Source organism: Bos taurus, chromosome 3 (assembly GCF_002263795.3).
Source record: "Bos taurus isolate L1 Dominette 01449 registration number 42190680 breed Hereford chromosome 3, ARS-UCD2.0, whole genome shotgun sequence".
In the NCBI taxonomy this organism is placed as follows: domain Eukaryota; kingdom Metazoa; phylum Chordata; class Mammalia; order Artiodactyla; family Bovidae; genus Bos; species Bos taurus.
The window spans coordinates 14575731-14594057 of NC_037330.1; the positions used below are offsets into that span (position 1 = coordinate 14575731).

At 46.0% G+C, this 18327-nt stretch overlaps 1 protein-coding gene across 6 annotated transcripts; it reads right to left on the reverse strand.

Moving 5' to 3' along the window:
* Positions 1-63: 63 nt before the first annotated feature.
* On the reverse strand, positions 64-16925 carry SLC25A44 (solute carrier family 25 member 44). Of its 6 annotated transcripts, none has more exons than XM_015462082.3 (6): positions 16765-16909; positions 16473-16597; positions 15725-15856; positions 11165-11809; positions 6173-6300; positions 64-2726 (listed from the first exon to the last, which is right to left on the reverse strand). In XM_015462082.3, the coding sequence occupies exons 2-6, from the start codon at positions 16591-16593 to the stop codon at positions 2535-2537; spliced, it is 1218 nt and encodes a 405-aa protein (XP_015317568.1). In that variant the 5' UTR covers positions 16594-16597; positions 16765-16909; the 3' UTR covers positions 64-2534.
* Between the last annotated feature and the right edge of the window lie 1402 nt (positions 16926-18327).

Consider the following 18327-nt stretch of genomic DNA (forward strand, 5'->3'; position numbering starts at 1 on the left):
TATACAAACACAACAACCGTAGTCCTTTCTTGGCGAGAAGGCAAAATAAGCTCGAAACTCGGGGACTCGATAAAAACGTTTAATTACACTTTTTAGAGAATTCGTACAGTGCAACAGTGAATGTTCGCCGTTAATATTATTCACAGGAGTCCATTTTATCAAATGTTAACTATCTGCATTTTTATTCCCCTGTCCTTCAATACTCCCATCAAGTTTCCCGTCTTGCCCAGTCTCCCGGAAGTTCTTCCAATTTTGGCTACAGACCAATAAATCACTCCAATTGGTCCGATCCATGGTCCTGGGAAAATGGAAGGCCACGGTCCCATCCCCACCAAGCCATATTTTAACCAAACCCAATACCAGTCCCTAAAATATTAGATGGAAAAGTAAGGGGCCATGGGTCCCTTTTAGTAATATGCACATCACCTTTTAAAACACCCGTGCGCGTGTGTATGTGTGTGTGTGTGTGTGTGACAGAGAACAGGAAACAAGATTGAAATACTTTACAAGAAAACAAAACATAAGAAAAAGAGTTGAGGAGTCTGGGTCGAGAAATAATCTAAGACGAGAGAGGAAGGAGGCTACCTGTTGTCCATTATACCTCCTTACTCACTTTGCAATGGTGGGGAAGGACTGAATATAAGTCTCTAGGAAGGGGAAGGTGTGGCGCTGAGAAAAATCAACCTCCAAAGGTCTCAAAAGAATGAGTTTAAAGAGAAAGAAGGGACCCCTGGCTTCTCTTATCTTCATGGTTCTTAGGGTAAAGGAATGACTGAGACACATAAGATTCAGAATGATGTGCAGACCCAACCCTTTAGATGACCATTTGCGAACAGAAACTGGAGGACTCTGGACAAAATCTAAGAAGGGACAATGAAATGAATGAAAGAGAAAATAACCTTCAAAGAGCACAAGCTGGGACGTGGTGGTAAAGATAGAGAATTCAGATTCTGATCTAGCCCGGGGGGGATAGACTGTGGGGCAGCCATAAGAAATATCAAGGCTTCAGGTAGCTAGCACCTTTCAAATTGGCACCGTGGCCTCTCCCAGGGGGTGGGACCAAATAAAGTTTGAAGGGTCATCCAAGTCAGATGTTTCAAGCAGAAGTGTGGGTTTGATATGCCTTCTCATTCCATTTGCTGCACCTCTCCTCACCTACCACACTGACTTGGTAGAGGAGGTGTATGTTGTGGGGGGGAAGGATGAGGCAGGAAAGAAGCACTCATCACCTAGCTCCTGAGAGCTTCAGTAGATAATCTTGGCAGTATCAGGCTGGTAAATGCAGTGGTCCTGGTATTGAGTGACTTCCCAACCCACCCTTTACCCTCCTCCAAGCATCGCTCCAGAGGGTACCATGACCGGGATGTCTCCTTACACTGGGGAGAAGAAAAACAGTTCCACATCTCAGAGATTCCCATTGTGAGACAACATCTGTTTCTGTGAGTCCAAGTGATTGGGGGTCTGTGTGTGTGTGTGTGTGTGTGTGTGTCCGCGCATGTGGGATGACTGCCTGGGGTTAAGAAGCTCCACTACCCTCTGCTAGGAGCTGGTCAAGGGAGATGCACTGGAGCATACATATCCTTCTGTCACTTTCCAAACCAACTACTCTCTCAACCAGACTTTTCCGAGTAGTGTTCCAAGTCCAGTGTGTCCCAGACAGTCTGATTTACTTAGAGCTGTGCCCACCACTGTAGTCATCTGGGCCAGGGGAAAACAGCAGCTTGTTTGTCCTAGGGCTGCTGGGACTGGAGGGACTGGGAGGGATAGGGAACTGGGATTGAGGGAAAAGCTACATTACATTTTTCACCTGTCTGAGGAAGGGGTAGGCTCTGACTGCAGGATTGGTGCTTTAGCAGGACTTAGACAGTAGCCTGGTTCACAGAAAAATATACACACAAAATAAAGTATCAACATTTCTCCCCAACCTAATAACTCTCCAAAGAGAGGACAAGTGCTCTGGAGAACCAGAGGTTGTTGCTGCTCCTACTCCCTGTGTAAAAGTGCCTGGCACCTTGTCCCCAGTGGCAGAGAAAAGCAGAGGAGTCTGGTGGGCAGCTCAGTCCCGAAAGAAAAATTAGCAAACCTAAGAGATGAAGGGCTGATGGCAGCTGCTTGGAATTCGGACTGAAAGCCCAAAAGGAAGAACTAGTGCTAGTAACCAAGTTCTGTGTACAGCTCTCCTCAGGACCTCAGGGACACAGATGGAGGGAGAAGGCAGAGAAGGGCTAGCACGGGATCCGATGGAGTGGGATTGGCGGGCAGAGTGGATTTCCTTAGGGCAGGACTGAGTTACCTGGACTGAGTGAGGAAGCCCAGCTTGGCAAGAAAATTAAAAACAATGAGGATGGGGGATCCAGGCGTGGAGCCTCTTCAGCAAGAGCAGTTCAAAGTCTCTGTCCCCGTCCCAGACAGGCCACCTGGCCCACAGCAGGACTAGGTCTGCGGTGGGGGCACTTGGAGAGGGTGCTAGCCTCTCCTCTCGCCCCTGACCCAGAGTAGTGTAGGAAGCAGCAGGCTTCTCTCCCCATCACTGGTTACCAGTGTCTCGAGTCAACCAGCTCAGGTCGGAGGCTGAGTTTCTTGAGGCTCTCATAGCCCACCACAATGACAATGGTGGAGGGCGTGGCTGAGATGATTCTGGCGGACAGGCCTTTCATGAGCCCCCAAGGCCCCTCTTCTGCCATCAGCTGTCGGAAGGTCAGGATGATGGAGTTCTTGCCCTCAACCTGGAGAAGTCAACACAGTGGAGGATCACAGTCTGCAGTCAAAGTCCCTACACCCAGTCTCTCCTATCTGAGCCTAAAAGTGGAAAGAATTAAGACTTGGGAGTCAGAGGGCTGGACTCTGCTTCAGCAGGACAGCTCAGCACAGTGAATGAGTGTGGCCTCTGGTGCCAGAATGCCTGGTATGAATCCTGCCCCCTAATTTACTAACAGCATAATCTCAGGTAGTTTACTTAGCACTTTGCATCCCAGTTTCCTCAAATATATAATAATAATGATAGTACCTACACCGTACAGTTGTTTTATGCAATAAGCAAAAGAATTCTTATAAATGCTGAGAACAGTGCTGGGCAGACAGTAAGTATTCAATAAATGTTAGCTTCATTAATATTACTACATAAACTACATAGTGATGAGTCTGGACCAGGTTCCCCTCTCTGGTCTCAGGGAGGCTGGATTAAATCACCTCCAAGGCTTCTGCAGACAAATTTTGATTCTGATCATCTCGATTCCTCCGAACCCACATGGCTAGAGTCCTCCCCTCCGTCCCTGCCACCTCCCACCCTGTGACCTGCCTTCCCTATCGCACCAGAAGAGTGGCTAAGGCAAGGATCTTTTCTCTCTTCTTTCCTAATACTCTTGCCCTCTTCTCCATACCTACAACCAAACACATTTAGAGACCACCCCACTCAGACCCACAGCCAATGCAGGACAGAGACCCTGTTATACCTCTCCCTATTCCCAAGGTGGGCCGATCTTTGACTAAGAACATCTCCCCATTCCTCTCTGCCTCCTTTAGCACCCGCCTCCACATTCCCTCATTCCCTTCTTCCTCTGACCACTTGTGCGCCTCTCATCTTCCACTTACCTAGACACGTGAAGGACTTTTTTAGCTATGGCCCTGGTCCTCATACGCACTTTTTCTCTTCTAGCTTGGGAACGCCTCAAAGTAGTTGTTTAGTTGCCAAGTCATATAGTAGGGAAATGTTCTTTCCCTTGATTCTCCTCATGGAACCCCCATAACAAGGCTAGGAGAGAATAAGGATGGAACTTGTGCACTTTACGATTTGTAAACCAATCAGACACCATTCATTTTAAAATGTATGGGTCATAGCAGGGACAATCTTTCCTAGAGATAAATATACAACTGACCCTTGAACAACATGGGTTTGAATGATGTGAGTCCACTTATATGCAGTATTTTTTTTTTCAGCAGTAACACTATTAACAGTACTAATAAAAATTAAAAATAAATAAAAAATAAAATAACCAGAAAGATTTTACCATTGATTTTTAACCTCTATGTATTGTATATTTTGAAACATATCAAGATATATTCTTGTTTCTCTAAAGTATATACTTGGTTAATTTAAGAATTTCATGCTTATACTAACATTAAATTTAAAGAGATTATTTAACTTCTCTGGAAATAAATCAAAATTTTACATAGGTAGCAGAGTTATTACATAAAAAATTGAATTTAGGGAATTCCCTGGCTGTCCATGAGATCATGGCATCCAGTCCCATCACTTCATGGGAAATAGATGGGGAAACAGTGTCAGACTTTATTTTTGGGGGCTCCAAAATCACTGCAGATGGTGACTGCAGCCATGAAATTAAAAGATGCTTACTCCTTGGAAGGAAAGTTATGACCAACCTAGACAGCATATTAAAAAGCAGAGACATTACTTTGTCAACAAAGGTCCGTCTAGTCAAGGCTATGGTTTTTCCCGTGGTCATGTATGGATGTGAGAGTTGGACTGTAAAGAAAGCTGAGCACCGAAGAATTGATGGTTTTGAACTGTGGTGTTAGAGAAGACTCTTGAGAGTCCCTTGGACTGCAAGGAGATCCAACCAGTCCATCCTAAAGGAAATCAGTCCTGAACATTCATTGGAAGGACTGATGTTGAAGCTGAAACTCCAATCCTTTGGCCACGTGAGGTGAAGAACTGACTCACTGGAAAAGACCCTGATGCTGGGAAAGATTGAAGGCGGGAGGAGAAGGGGACGACAGAGGATGAGATGGTTGATGGTATCATAGACTCAATGGACATGAGTTTGAGTAAGCTCCGGGAGCTGGTGATAGACAGGGAAGCCTGGAGTGCTGCAGTCCATGGGGCAGCAAAGAGTCAGACACAACTAAGCGACTGAACTGAACTGACTGAACTGGCTGTCAAATGGTTAAAACTCCACACTTCCACTGCAGTGGGCATGGGTTTGATCCCCAGATGGGGAACTAACATCCCACATGCCACGGTGGGGTGGCTAAAAAAACCTGAATTTCAAACTGAACTGCCTGCTTATATTACCTGCAATGTAATTAAATGTCTTTATGACTGTAACCGATACCAAAATTGTTTAAGTAAAAATTCATCTTTATTTATACTTAAAAGAAACACCTCCCCCCAAAAAAAATCCTGCAGTACTATACAATCTGTGGATGAGGAGCCATGGATTTAGAGGGCCAAGTTACACTCTGATTTTCAACTATGCAGAGTGTCGGCTTTCCTAAACTACATGTTGTTCGAGGTTCAATTGTACCTAGATTTACCAATCACCCCCGTCCTAACATCCATATCAGAAAAGCTGACTTCACCTCTAACCTGTTTTAAGGTTATCATCCTTCCTTCTCCTCCCTCATTCTCCGGCTTCCCTAGTGGCTCAGAGGTAAAGAACCTGCCTGCCAATGCAGATTTTGGAGCCGCTGGCTGGATCCCTGGGTCAGGAAGATCCCCTGGAGGAGGAAATGGCAACCCAATCCAGTATTCTTGCCTGGAGAATCCCATGGACAGAAGATTCGGATGGGTTACAGTCCATGGGGTTACAAAGAATTGGACATGACTGAGTGCGAGTGTGTGTACGCGTGCACACACACACTCCACCTAAAGCTTTATAGAGCGAAATGTATCATTTGTATATTATATATTATTATCTAGATTCAATTTCTTTGGCCTTCAGGTTGTGAAACTGTCACTGAGCTGACTAAAGACAGGGTCTATAATTTCTGGACAGCACCACCAAGGCCTTTGTCTGTATTTGTGCTGAGTCCATACAGAACCATCTGTGAAAACTGTTCAAGAACAGTCACTCTCACTGTAGAGAGCTCATAGCCAAGTGGCAAAGCCAGAGAGACTTATGAAATAAACTAAAATCGTGTTTCTAGTATCGACAAACCTGCAAGGTAAGGAAAAGGTGGTTGATACGCTATGCTAGGGCTTCCCTGGTGGCTCAGATGGTGATCTAATAGGACAAAAGCCTCGAGGACAGCAGTAAGAATTCCTGGGGGCATGGGCAAGGAAAAGAGGCAGCACGGTGGTAGACAGGGTGACAGGAACATCTGAGGTGGTTCAAAGTGCTCAGCTGGTTTCTGTAGATGGTGAGTCATAACCACGGGGAAAGGCTTCTCGTGGCTTATCTGGCAGCTGGGGAGAGAAGAAGACTGGTCTTACCTGTACTCGGGTTCGGATGACGTCCATGGGATTGGTGAGGATGGAAGCAGTGGCTGCAGCCAGAGGCCCCGAGACGGCTTGAAAGACAATGTGAGGGCACTCCTTTGGGCAGAGGGATGAGAGCTGCTCTGGAACCGAGGGAAAGACAGCGCCTCAGGACACGAGCCGCCAGCCCACGTGCCCCTCACTGCTTCTACCAGTTGGCCCAACGATGACAAAATTTCCATCCTTGGCCACCTTAGACCCTGTAACTTCCGTCCTGTCTTTTCTTCACGTCCATCAGAACCAACAAAAATTTATAAATCTCAGGCCCCTTCCAGAAGTCAATTTGAATAGGACAAAAATTCCTCTGGAGAAGGGGATTTCAAAATCCCTTTGCTTGCTGACTCCTTTCATTTGCTGGACAGAAATCCTTCCTGATGTGAAACTCTTATGCCGATACTCCACTTCCTCCAACTCACAGGATAAAAAAGCACACGCTACATATTTTCTTGTATGTGCACTGGATAACTGGTAGAATACATGAGAAACTGGTCACACTGACTGTCTCCACGGAAGGGAGCGGGGTGACTACGGTAGACGAGTGTTTCCACCGCACACCTTTCTCCTACCTTTTAAATTTCAAACCATGTGAATATTTTTAAAAATAAAAAACAATTACAATTAAAAGAGAAAATCATATCCTACAGTGAAAACTTTTCTTCAGCCTGTATCAAGGAAGGAAAATTCATTTTTCAAAATGGTGACGGAGCAGATGCAATAACACCCAGATTCACCCAACCCCAGTGTCACTTGGAAGTTCACCTGCAGTTGAACTCTTTTGCTTTTTCCCTCTCTGGAGGTGAGAGATGAGAGTCTGTTCATTTATTCAACAAAGATTCACTGAGTGACTACCAAGAGCCAGTCAGCTTGGGTTCTGAGGAAACAACACTAATAAAAGAGCCTCAAGTCAGAGTCTGAGGAGAACACACGGAAGCCACAAGGGTCACTGAGCCCTCTCCTGGACCTGGCCATCCTTCTCAACGCTCCACAAACAGTATGATGTGGACTGTCCCCACTTATCTCAGCAACTTCATTTCCCTCTCACTGTACGTTAATGAGAAAAGTAAAGTTGCTGTCAATGCTTGCCACTGGGGAGCCTGCCTCCAGCTGCTCCTGGGACAGACCTGCCCCAGGAAGGGCCACCCAGATGTGTGGGTCCTGAAGGGCGAGATCAGAGGTCCAAATTTTTATCTAGTTAAACTGGGGCTATGTATAGGAATATTAAAATTTATCAGATTAAAAAATCTAAAACAACCTTACAATATTGAGGAAGAAAGTGACAATAGAAGGAAAAAGAACTTTTACTTCACCAAATAGTGTGTATTTCAGGGTGGATTGTTTTTTTTTTTTTTTCCAACTTTTATAAATCCAAATTGTAATGTTTAAAAAAAAAAAAAGCTTCAAATCCCTGCCCTTATGGAATTTACACTCTTCTGCTGCTGCTGCTGCTAAGTCGCTTCAGTCGTGTCCGACTCTGTGTGACCCCATAGACGGCAGCCCACCAGCCTCCCCCATTCCTGGGATTCTCCAGGCAAGAACACTGGAGTGGGTTTTACACTCTAGAGGGGGAAAACAGACAATAAATAAAAAATAAAATATATCAGAAGGTGATGTATGCTAAAATATACATTTATATGTATATCTTATATACATATAAAATCATGGATGTTTTTAGGTATGGATAAAAATAAAGCAGGAAAAGGAGATAAGAATGCCAAGGGTAAAAGGTGAAGTTTAATCAAAGAGTTAAAGCAGAGTGTAAGCCTTATCGATCTGTGGAAAGAACTTTCCCAGCAGAGGCAACATCCTATGCAAAGGCCCTGAGGCACGCGTATGCCTGAGATCTTCAAGGGGCAGTGAAGCCAGTATGTCTGGATGAGTGAGGGGAAGAAAAGCAGATGAGGTCTAAGAGGTAGGTCATTTAGGGCCTCGAAGCCATTGCATGGACTTTAGCTTTTACTCTGAGTGAGACTGAGTGTCAAACAGATTTAAGAAAAGAATTAAGAATTCTTTTCTGGGAGGAGGGGCATTATAGAGGTAGGGGATTAAAAGGTACAAGCTATTGGGTGTAAAATAGCTACAGGGAAATATTATATAACACAGGGAATATAGCAAATATTTTATAATAACTACAAATGGAGTATAACCTTTAAAAATTGTGAATCACTATATTGTACCCCTGTAATTTATACAATATTACATATTAACTATCAGTTTCAGTTCAGTCGTTCTGTCATGTCTGACTCTTTTCGACTCCATGGACTCTTTGTGACCCCATGGACTGCAACACACCAGGCCTCCCTGTCCGTCACCACCTCCTGGAGTCTACTCAAACTCATGTCCATTGAGTATGTCCATTGAGTCAGTGATGCCATCCAACCACCTCATCCTCTGTCGTCCCCTTCTCCTCCCACCCTCAATCTTTCCCAGCATCAGGGTCTTTTCAAATGAGTCAGTTCTTCGCATCAGGTGGCCAAAGTATTGGAGTTTTAGCTTCAGCATCAGTCCTTCCAACGAATATTAACTATACTTCACATTAAAAAAATAATAATAACTTTTTTCTCATGCTCCTACTTTTGGTAATTTATGGCCAGGCAACTAAAGATTGGAAAACAAGTAGGAGGGTAGAGGTTGGCAGGGCAGAAGCGAAGGCTTCCAAGACCCAGCGGCATGACAGAATTCCTTAAGCCCTACCAGAATCACCTCTCCCCTGATTTCTGATCACTTTCTTCCCCAGGGTTAGAATACAAACAGAAACAAAGTGAACTGGCAGCTGTGCCTCAAGGGTGTCTTGCTCTCCAGAAGAGAAAACATTTCACAAGCATTAGAAGGTAGCATCTGGACTGCCACTGCCAGCTTCCTGGGGCCTGTCTGCCTTGGCATCCAAGCCAGCAAGCTGCAGTGGGATTCAGATTCCAATTCTAATCACTCACGTATGCCATTTTCCCGGGGTTTAGGAAGAGGGTGAAACAACAAAGACAAGAGGGTGGGAGAAAGAGTCCCGAGTCTTTCCTTCTCCGTTATTCACTCAACAAATGTTTATTGGGCATCTATTATCTGCAAGGCAGAAGATAAACCTAGGCTGACTTGGTTTAAGTCCTTCCTGGCTAAACGACTTTGGGCAAGTAATATAAATGAGCATTTATTTAATATTTACTATATGCCAGCCACTGTGAAAGCACTAGGCAGAAAACAGAGAAATGGGCAGGGAAGTAACTTCATGGAACTTACAGTCTAGTTAAGGAGCTGCGTGGGAGCTAGGGATAAAACAATTGCAAATTATGATAAGTGGTCTAAAGGAAAAGGTGCTGAAAAAGAAAACAGGAAGCGCGCTCTTTCCAGTTGGGTAAAGGTAGCATGTATGCCGATGCCTGAGGCATGAGAAGGGCCCGGCCACATAAAGAAAATGGGGAAGGGTGCTGCAGGCAAAAAGAACAGTATCTGCAAAGGCTAGGAGGTGAGAACGGAGCTTGCTGTATCTCGGGAATTGAACGAAGGGCAGTGAGGGTGGACCAGAGTGAGTGAAGGGAGAGGAGCGCAGGATGGGGTGGAGAGGGGGACAAGGACCAGGTCACACACACCTGTACTGACTGTGAGAAGCATTCGATTTTATTCTAAATACCCACATGGAAGCATTGGTAGATTTTAGCAAAACGGAGTGACAAGAACCAATCTACTCACTCGACAAGTATCTACTGAGCACTTACAGTTCATCAGCCCCTGAGACACAGTGTCACAGAACCTGGCACACAGTGAGGGCTCAATAAATGTTAGTGGGGACAAGGAAGAGGCAGGAGCCAAGCGCGACGCGCAAAGCCTCCGTCTCGCTGATCTGGAGAATAACCTGGCCACTGACACCTGAAAGTCAGTCAGAAAAAGAAAAAGTTTGGGATGAAAAATGTTATAGTTGAGTAAAATTTCAGAGGTATGTGCCTGCCTTCAAGTTGAAAGGTCCAACAGTCAGAATATCTGTCCAGAGCTCTGGACAGGTTAGTCTGGGAAAAGAAATAGAGATTTGGACATATTAGAAAAGGACAACCCTAATTGTAGATGAAATCAAATGAGGAGACAGGGGTGAAGACAGACTCCAGAGAAAATTTTTCCTAGGATGCTTCTCTAACATTAAGATTACCAGCATCTGTTCCAAAGAATCTGATACAAAGGGTCAAGGTGGAGTCCATGTATTTAAATTTTACCAAATACTCTAGATGAAAAACTGTTAAAAGAAAGAGACAAAGTTACAACGCTGTGGATGTTTCAGGGTAGCAAGCGCCTACAGGTCCTGCTCTTGGCAATATGCTTTGCCCTTTCAGAAGGAAATCTGGCGGTATGTTTATTAAGACCCTCAAAAATGTCATCTCTTGGGACTTCCCTGGAGGTGCAGTGGTTACAATGCCGTGCGTCCAATGCAGGGGGTGCAGGTCTGAACCCGAGTCAGGGAATTAAAACCCCATATGCTGCGCGGCCATTAAAAAAAAATGTTATCTCTGGACACAGTAATCCCATTTCTAAGAAATACTTGTGAACAAAAAATACAGGATTATTTTTCAAGATTATATTACATCTTGAACTTAAATTTAAAAATACCCAGGAAAGGCATCCAACTCAAAAGCTCACACTATCACCACTGATTCCATCTTTAAATCCCATGGATTTTGTCCCTCTCCACCCATTCTCTGCCAATATTCCACAAATCTTAGTTGATCCTGATGCATGGAGAACATACTCAATGTTCTACAGTCAAAGATTTTACTTGTCTGATTCCCTCCACTATAATATTAGCTCTCTGAAAGCAAGAACCATATCTTATTCATCTCTGAATCCTCTTGAATTCAAATGTTTGCTGTATGAATTCTCCCATTAAATCTCCGATTCGAACATGCCCGGGGCGATAGCGTCTGTCTCATTAGTAACCCATCCTCCAACCTCAGCCTCCTAGTTCCCGCTTACCTGCATAGAAGTGGTAGAAGGGCCACCAGACAGCACTGTTTGGGATGTAAGTAAGCAGTGAAGCCACGTAGCCTCGGTAGAAGCCACGAAGTCCATCAGCCCGCAGGATCTGCCTGATGATGTCCTTGGTTTGGCCAAAGGCAACTACCCCTTGTCCCTCTGGATTCCCTCGCACTTGGAAGCGGCCCATTTTTTCACCCTTGCGCTGCATCATCAGATGCTGGGAGACCACGTCAATGGGCACTGTGATGCTCTGGGCCACGAGAGAGGCCGAACCACCAGCCACCAGTGATTTGACTGTGTTGCTCTGGCTGTAGTCAGCTACGAACTTCCGGGTGAGCTCATAAGTGGTGACATAGCACTGGCCAGATATGAGGGTGAAGGTGTTGACCAGGAACCCCCGGTAGAGGCCAGTCACACCATCCGCCCGTAGGATCTTGATGAAAGCGTCGAAGGTCCCATGGTAGAGGCTCCTGCCTTTCTGAACCTGCAACCGAGTGCGGATGAGGGTGAACGGGTAGACGCTGACGCGGATCATCATCGTCATTGCCACACCGAACACGTAGAACTTCTTCTTGTCCAGGTGCTCCCACTCGATGATCTGGATGTTACGTTTGTCCTCCATTGTGCCTGGAGACCTGGGGGCTGGAGCAGGATGGAGGGAATATGAAGGAGATCAGAGTTCACACTTTCTCCTCTTGGCTAGGCTCTGAAACGCTATTCTCAGGCTTCATCTCCTGGGGTACTCACCTCCCAAAGCTTAGACTTCAACTAATCTGGCTCTGCCAACCCCTGCCTGATTCTTCCTTCACAGATCAAGATGCTCCCCATCCTTTACCAGTCCACGCATATTCAGGACCCCTCCTGTGAAAGCTGTTTCTCACCTCAGGGACTCCCCTGTCCCCAGTCCCACCTCAGCTCCCTGCTCCCAGCTTGCTGGACTCATCTGCTCTCTCTGCCTCTGCCAGGGCCCTGGTGTCAGGCCATACTCTTTTCCCTTCTCTCACTCACCCAGACAGCTCAGGATGCTGTGGACAAACCAACCATGTGACAGGAGGCAAGACCTTTAGGTGGGCTAATGGGATGTCACGAAGCGACATTCCAGGGGTTCGTAAAACCTCAAGGGAAGCGCTCCATTTCTGACGCCCCTAGGCCTACTGAGAAGGCAAGGCTTTCAGCCTTCAGCCACTGAGCCTCAGCAGACTACCTCTTTTAGCACCATTTACCAGCTGACTCACCTGACTTTATTTCTGGTTTCCTGCGTTGGCCCCTCTGAGCTTCCCTGACCCACACTCACTACACTTACATTGTCTCTGGTCTGCATTAGAAGAAAATGTGAGGAAGAAAGCCAACAGGGCTTTCATACCACAGCCACCACCCCCTCCCTCCCTCCCCTTTAATGAAAGAAATTAGGAAGTCAGAAACAAGTCAAAGGTCAGAGTCCTCTTTGGTTATTAGATAACTCACCCGAGAGAAAGAAATGAACCACCTGAGAGCTAAATAGCTTCCCTGAAAAATCTTGACAACTGTAGAGAACATGCGTGGCCCCCTTATCCCCAAGCACAGAAACAGTAACCTCAGCCCTAGACAATGCAGGGAGATTCCAGTGACAGAAGACAGACAGACTCTGCCTTTGATACACTCAGTCTCTTCAAGGAGACTCAGTATCCCTCTGGGGAATGGACATAAGAAACAGAGATAAAGCAACCAGGGCAAATTAAATACATGTGGCCCTCATGTTACGTGTATCCAAAGAGTAAAGTTTCAAACAAAACTCATAAGCTTACAACTGTAATAACTATATAAAATCAGGAGCTTCCAACTTAAGAAATGTCAAATGAGACCACATCATATACTGGACATAGACCCAGTGACAATGTGATGTGCTCCTGTGTAGGATACTGGACATTTGCAGCCAGAAGGAGAAAGTGGAAAGTTAAATTCCAGGAAGTGAGAAGTCAGGGGCTCCCCAAATTTTAAGTAGCTTCTTGGTTTACAAGGTTAGCTTTTTGGAATTCCCTTAGCTGGACTGCAAGGAGATCCAACCAGTCCTTTCCGAAGGAGATCAGCCCTGGGATTTCTTTTGAAGGAATGATGCTAAAGCTGAAACTCCAGTACTTTGGCCACCTCATGCAAAGAGGTGACTCAATGAAAAAGACTCTGATGCTGGGAGGGATTGGGGGCAGGAGGAAAAAGGGACGACAGAGGATGAGATGGCTGGATGGCATCACCAACTCGATGGACGTGAGTTTCAGTGAACTCCGGGATATGGTGATGGACAGGGAAGCCTGGCATGCTGCGATTCATGGGGTTGCAAAGAGTCGGACATGACTGAGCGACTGAACTGAACTGAACTGAGTTGGACTGTATCACCTTCATTAAAATACAAAATACCTGCAGTATAAACTCAGTACATGTGAGCTGAAGGGAAAACCTCAGCTTCAAGGTGAGACATGCATGAGGCACATGTAACCAAGATAGGCTTCCTGGAGGAGGACAAAGCAGGTGAATGGAGAAATACATGTGGACAGTGGAAGGGAGAGAAAAATGGCTGAAACCACGGAGTTAACCAGAACAGAGAACTGAGGTCATGGGGAATGAACTAGAGATTGAGTTCTAGGAAGAGAACCTTTGGAAACTGATGTCCCACTTGCTGTGGGCCCTTCCTCCAGCCTCAGCCTACGACACCCACCAAGTCCAGTGGAGAAATCTTCTCCTTTGAGGCCCTTCAAAAGAATGGGATCACTGTACCATTGAAAAGCTAAGTGGGTGTTTGTCATCCAGGGTCCCAAGGTCATGTGTCCATTTCTACTGAGAGAGGAGGAAAGAGAGGGAGATACTAGGATTCACTGAATGCATGTTACCTCATATAATCCATACAACTTAACTTGTGTACAGTTAGACACTTCTGCTAAATGAGAAAGCAGAGATACAAACAGGTTAAAAGAAACAGGCCTAAGGTCACACAGTTGTTCAGCGGTGGAGGCAGGACATGAGCCAAGCTTGCTCCTCTGCTCCATCATGCCCTCTGCCCTCTGGGAGTTGAGGAGTTCCAGCACAAATCACCTCTGTTCTGTCTGAAGCTAAGTCATTCCAACCCTGGGAGGCAAAATTAATGCCCTCACAACTGCCAGTCACGCAAGGGTTAAGCATAAGCTCCTGGCCGTGCAGATGCCCAGGGATTTCTCTCAGCTTTGTTCCAGAGAAACCAAGAGCTGCCTCTGCTTTCCCAGCGTGTTTGTGGAGGGACTGAGCAGAGCGGCTGGGCAGGCCTGTTGTCGTCACAGGACAAATACAGCAGGACTCAAGCAGGAGAGCCTCTGCCCGGCTCATGAGTAGTGCGTGACAGGCAGGGCAACAAAGGACTCTGTCCCAGAACCTGGTTTTGAGGGCACCATCTCAACTTAGGAAACTGAATGACAGAGAACCAACATCTTCTGATTACAACAGCACCCGGTGCCTCACTTCCCCACTTTCCTCCATCTCCATCTCTCACATGTGCCAGTCTAGTTTAAATTCCCAGAAAGAAAGAAGGATGCTCCATGGCCAAAGCAGGAAGCTTCCACCATTGCCATGATGACAGAGGAAGCCGCTATGGGTCATGCCACAAAGGGCTGAGCCTCTACAGTTGAAGGTGAAGGCACTGCATCTACTCTCCCTACCCCTTTGAAAGGTAGGGCTGGTCCCAAAAGTTGGGATCTCAACCTGCTCTTTGTTCTATAACCTCCCAATGTCATGCAGAAATGTCAAAACCAGTTCCTTCTGTCTGTCCCTCAGGAAAATCCTTCTTGCAGATACCTGTACGCTCACTTCCTGCAGCCTTCCAACTCAATCAGTCCAGCTTCTTTATGACTCTTTCCCAGACCCTCATTTGTGTGGGTGTGGACATGCTCAGTTGCATCCGACTCTTTGTGACCCTATGCACTGTAGCCTGCCAGCCTCCTCTGTCATGGGATTTTCCAGGCAAGAACACTGGAGTGGTTGCCATGCCCTCCTCCAGGGGATCTTCCCAACCCAGGGATCGAACCTGCGTCTCTTATGTCTCCAGCATTGGGAGGCGGGTTCTTTTACCACTGCACCACATGGCTCGCACCACACGGCTCCAGTTGTGAACTGTCTCCAATCTTTTAACATAGCTTAGACACAAAGGTTAAAGTGCTTCATGTGGAGACCCACCAGATGACCCAGGACGTCCTGAAGTCATCAAATGAGATGTCAGAGGCAGAGGCCTCATTGATGAGCCTATCAGAAGAGAGGGACAAACTGGCCCAGGCAGGTATACTCCCCCTCCACTTCACTCTCCCTGTACCAGAAAAACTACACCAGACTTCACTAGGATCTCAGATAAGGTTCTGGTTCAGGACAACACAGAATCACCTGGAACGTAAGGTCATTCTATGGAAAGAACACTAGTAGTCAGGAGATCCAAGTGTGAGTTCCACTACCATTACTTTCTAGTAGGATTGGAACCAAATCACTTCTTTGAAATTCAGTTTCCTCATCTCTGAAATGGGGCTAATAAAGCCTGCCATAGCTATACAACAGTTTGGGGCAACTCACCTGAGGTAATATGTGTGAAAGCATTTTGTAAACAACAAAATACTTCTATTATTGCAGAAAGCTCTGCTGAACAGTGCTGCTCTAAATCTCTGCTACTCAGAGTGCGGCACAGACCAGTAGCATGGGCGTCACCTGGGAGTTTGTAAGAAATACAGAATTTCAGGATGCTCCACAGACCTGCTGAATAAGAGCCAACAGGATCTTGGGTGATTAATACATATATCAGAGTTGGGAAAGTACTGCCTTAAATATTAAGGACTGTCAGTATTATGACAATGGTAACAACTACTCTAGGATCCAGGGTCATCTGACTCCATCCTGACTGGTCACCAGGACTGGGCTCAATGATGTCTACTAGGCTCATTCAGATCTTATCAGTCAACAACCCCCACCAAATCAAATCGACACCTAAAACTTCTGACAAGTCATCTGTGGGGTTTGGGCCCCACTTCTGTGCTGGAAACAAGATCTTTGCTTCCTCCTCTAAATCTTACTGAATCTGCCTGAAGGCTCTGCATCCTGGGAGCTATCTACCACATGAATGTGAATGTATTTCCACGCTTGCCCACCAGTCTTAATGAATATGCATTTCCTTAGGGAAGTTCCCTGGCATGCCTCCAACCTCTCCCTCCAAGAGAATCTCCGCTCTGGGACATGAAGAGATTCCCACCCAGCCTTCCTTTGGTCTTTCATAGGCTCCCATGTGATGCTTCACGACAGACACCACATGACAATCCTCTTCACCTACTCCATATGACACACGCTTTAAGCTGCTTCTGTCCTGGCCCCCGAACTGCCGCCTCTGGATCCTCGGACTTGTCCCTCGCCATGCCTCTCGCCATGCTTCTTTCGTTGTCAGCGAACCTCATGCTCCTCCGACAGAAAGAGATGACTAGTTGGAATCGTCCCTCATTCCCCAAACTGCGTGGCGGGCTCCCACTGAAGTGCAGCCGGGCACTGCAGGCACCCGCTGCCTCCTTGACAGGTCCAGCCCCTCGGAGACCTTAGTCCTCAAGCACCCCAAGCAGGTGGTTTCTTACCTCCTCAGATCAGGGTGGTTCCGCCGCGTCTGAGGTGAACTCCAGGTGCGGACCTCTAGGCTGCAGGTCCCATTTTATCCTCTGTTTCTGGCGACTGATGGCCTCCGGTCGCATCTTCCTCCATCTCGACCGGGCTCCCGGTACTGACGGAACCGGAAATTGGGACCTTGTCACTCCCTCCCCTTGAAGGGGCGGAGATGAACGGCGCCAATTCCACCAATGGAGTTCTGAATCTTCAGCCTCTCCCCCCGCCCCCGCAGCGAGAGTGGAAGTTCCTGGAAGCCATCTTGGATTTGGGCAGAGGCCACGCCTTCATTACCTCGGACATGCCCTCGGCTGTACAGCGCATGCGTTTTCTTTCGCCGGCTCTTCTTGAGTATCTTGTTCTAATTGGGTCACCTTGTGTTTCGATGCTATTGGAATCCTTAAATTCAAAGCTAATCTGTTATTTTTCTCATCTGTTGAGCCAAAACAGAGGCTAATGTGCTGAGCAGGAAGGACTAAATTTCGACAACCAATTTTAACGTTTGAGAGCTCAAAGAATTGCAGGAATAGAGGACATCCTGGAGGTGGAGTAGTCTCTCCCAGCTCTAAAACAATTTGCCTATACATGGATTTAAAAGAAGAGGCAGAACCCTTTAAATAAGGGACTGGGAGGTGGGGTATGGGGTGGAGAATAGATTCATTTCAAAATAGATACTTCTACACCGCCACAAAAAGACAACCCAATTCTTTAAATGGGTAAAGGACTTGAATAGACATTTCTCTAAAGAAGGTGGCCAAAAAGCACAGGAAGAGATGTTCAGTATCATTAGGGAAAAACAAATCAAAATCATAAGATCTCACTTCACACCCACTCAGGTGGCTAAAATTAAAACAAGCAAGCAAACAAGAACCTGGAAAGTAAGGAGTGTTAGCAAGGATGTGGAGGAACTGGAACCTTCAGACATTGCTGGTGGAAATGTAAAGTGGTTTAGCTGGTGTGAAAAAGTTTGATTGTTCCTCAGTAGGTTAAGCTACATTAATATATGACCAAACAATTTCACTCTGAATAAGCATCGAAAGAGTTGAAAACAGATGTTCAAACAAAAACTTGTAACACAAATGTTCACAGCAGCACTATTGCAATAGCCCAAAAGTAGAAACAAGGGTTCCTTGTTTATCTATACAATGGGGCATAAGCTATTTAAAATAAAATATGGATACATAGTACAATGTCGATGAGAATTTTGAAACCATTATGCTAAGTGAAATAAGCCAGACACAACAGTCACATATTGTGCAATTGTATTTAGATGAAATATGCAGAATACACAAATCTACATAGACAGAAAACAGGTAAGTGGATTAGCGATTCCCAGGAACTGGAGGGAGGAGGAGTGGGAGTGACTGTTTAATTAATACAGAGTTTCTGTTTGGAGTGATGAAAGTGTTCTGGACCTAGATAGTGGTGATGATTATACAACATTGTGAATGGCTAAATGTCAGCAATAGTAAATTTTATGTTATACGTATTTTATTAGGTGGCACTTCTTGCCTGGAGAATCCCGGGGACGGGGGAGC

Excerpts from the sequence above, each read along its gene's own strand:
- SLC25A44 (XM_024986200.2), bottom strand. The coding sequence starts at position 16,593 with ATGAGGTTCGCTGACAACGAAAGAAGCATGGCGAGAGGCATGGCGAGG. Across the intron at positions 11,810-15,724 it reads TTTCACACATATTACCTCAG|CCCCCAGGTCTCCAGGCACA; the intron begins GTGAGTTGCCCC and ends ATCCTGCTCCAG. Across the intron at positions 2,727-6,172 it reads TCATCCGAACCCGAGTACAG|GTTGAGGGCAAGAACTCCAT; the intron begins GTAAGACCAGTC and ends TGACTTCTCCAG.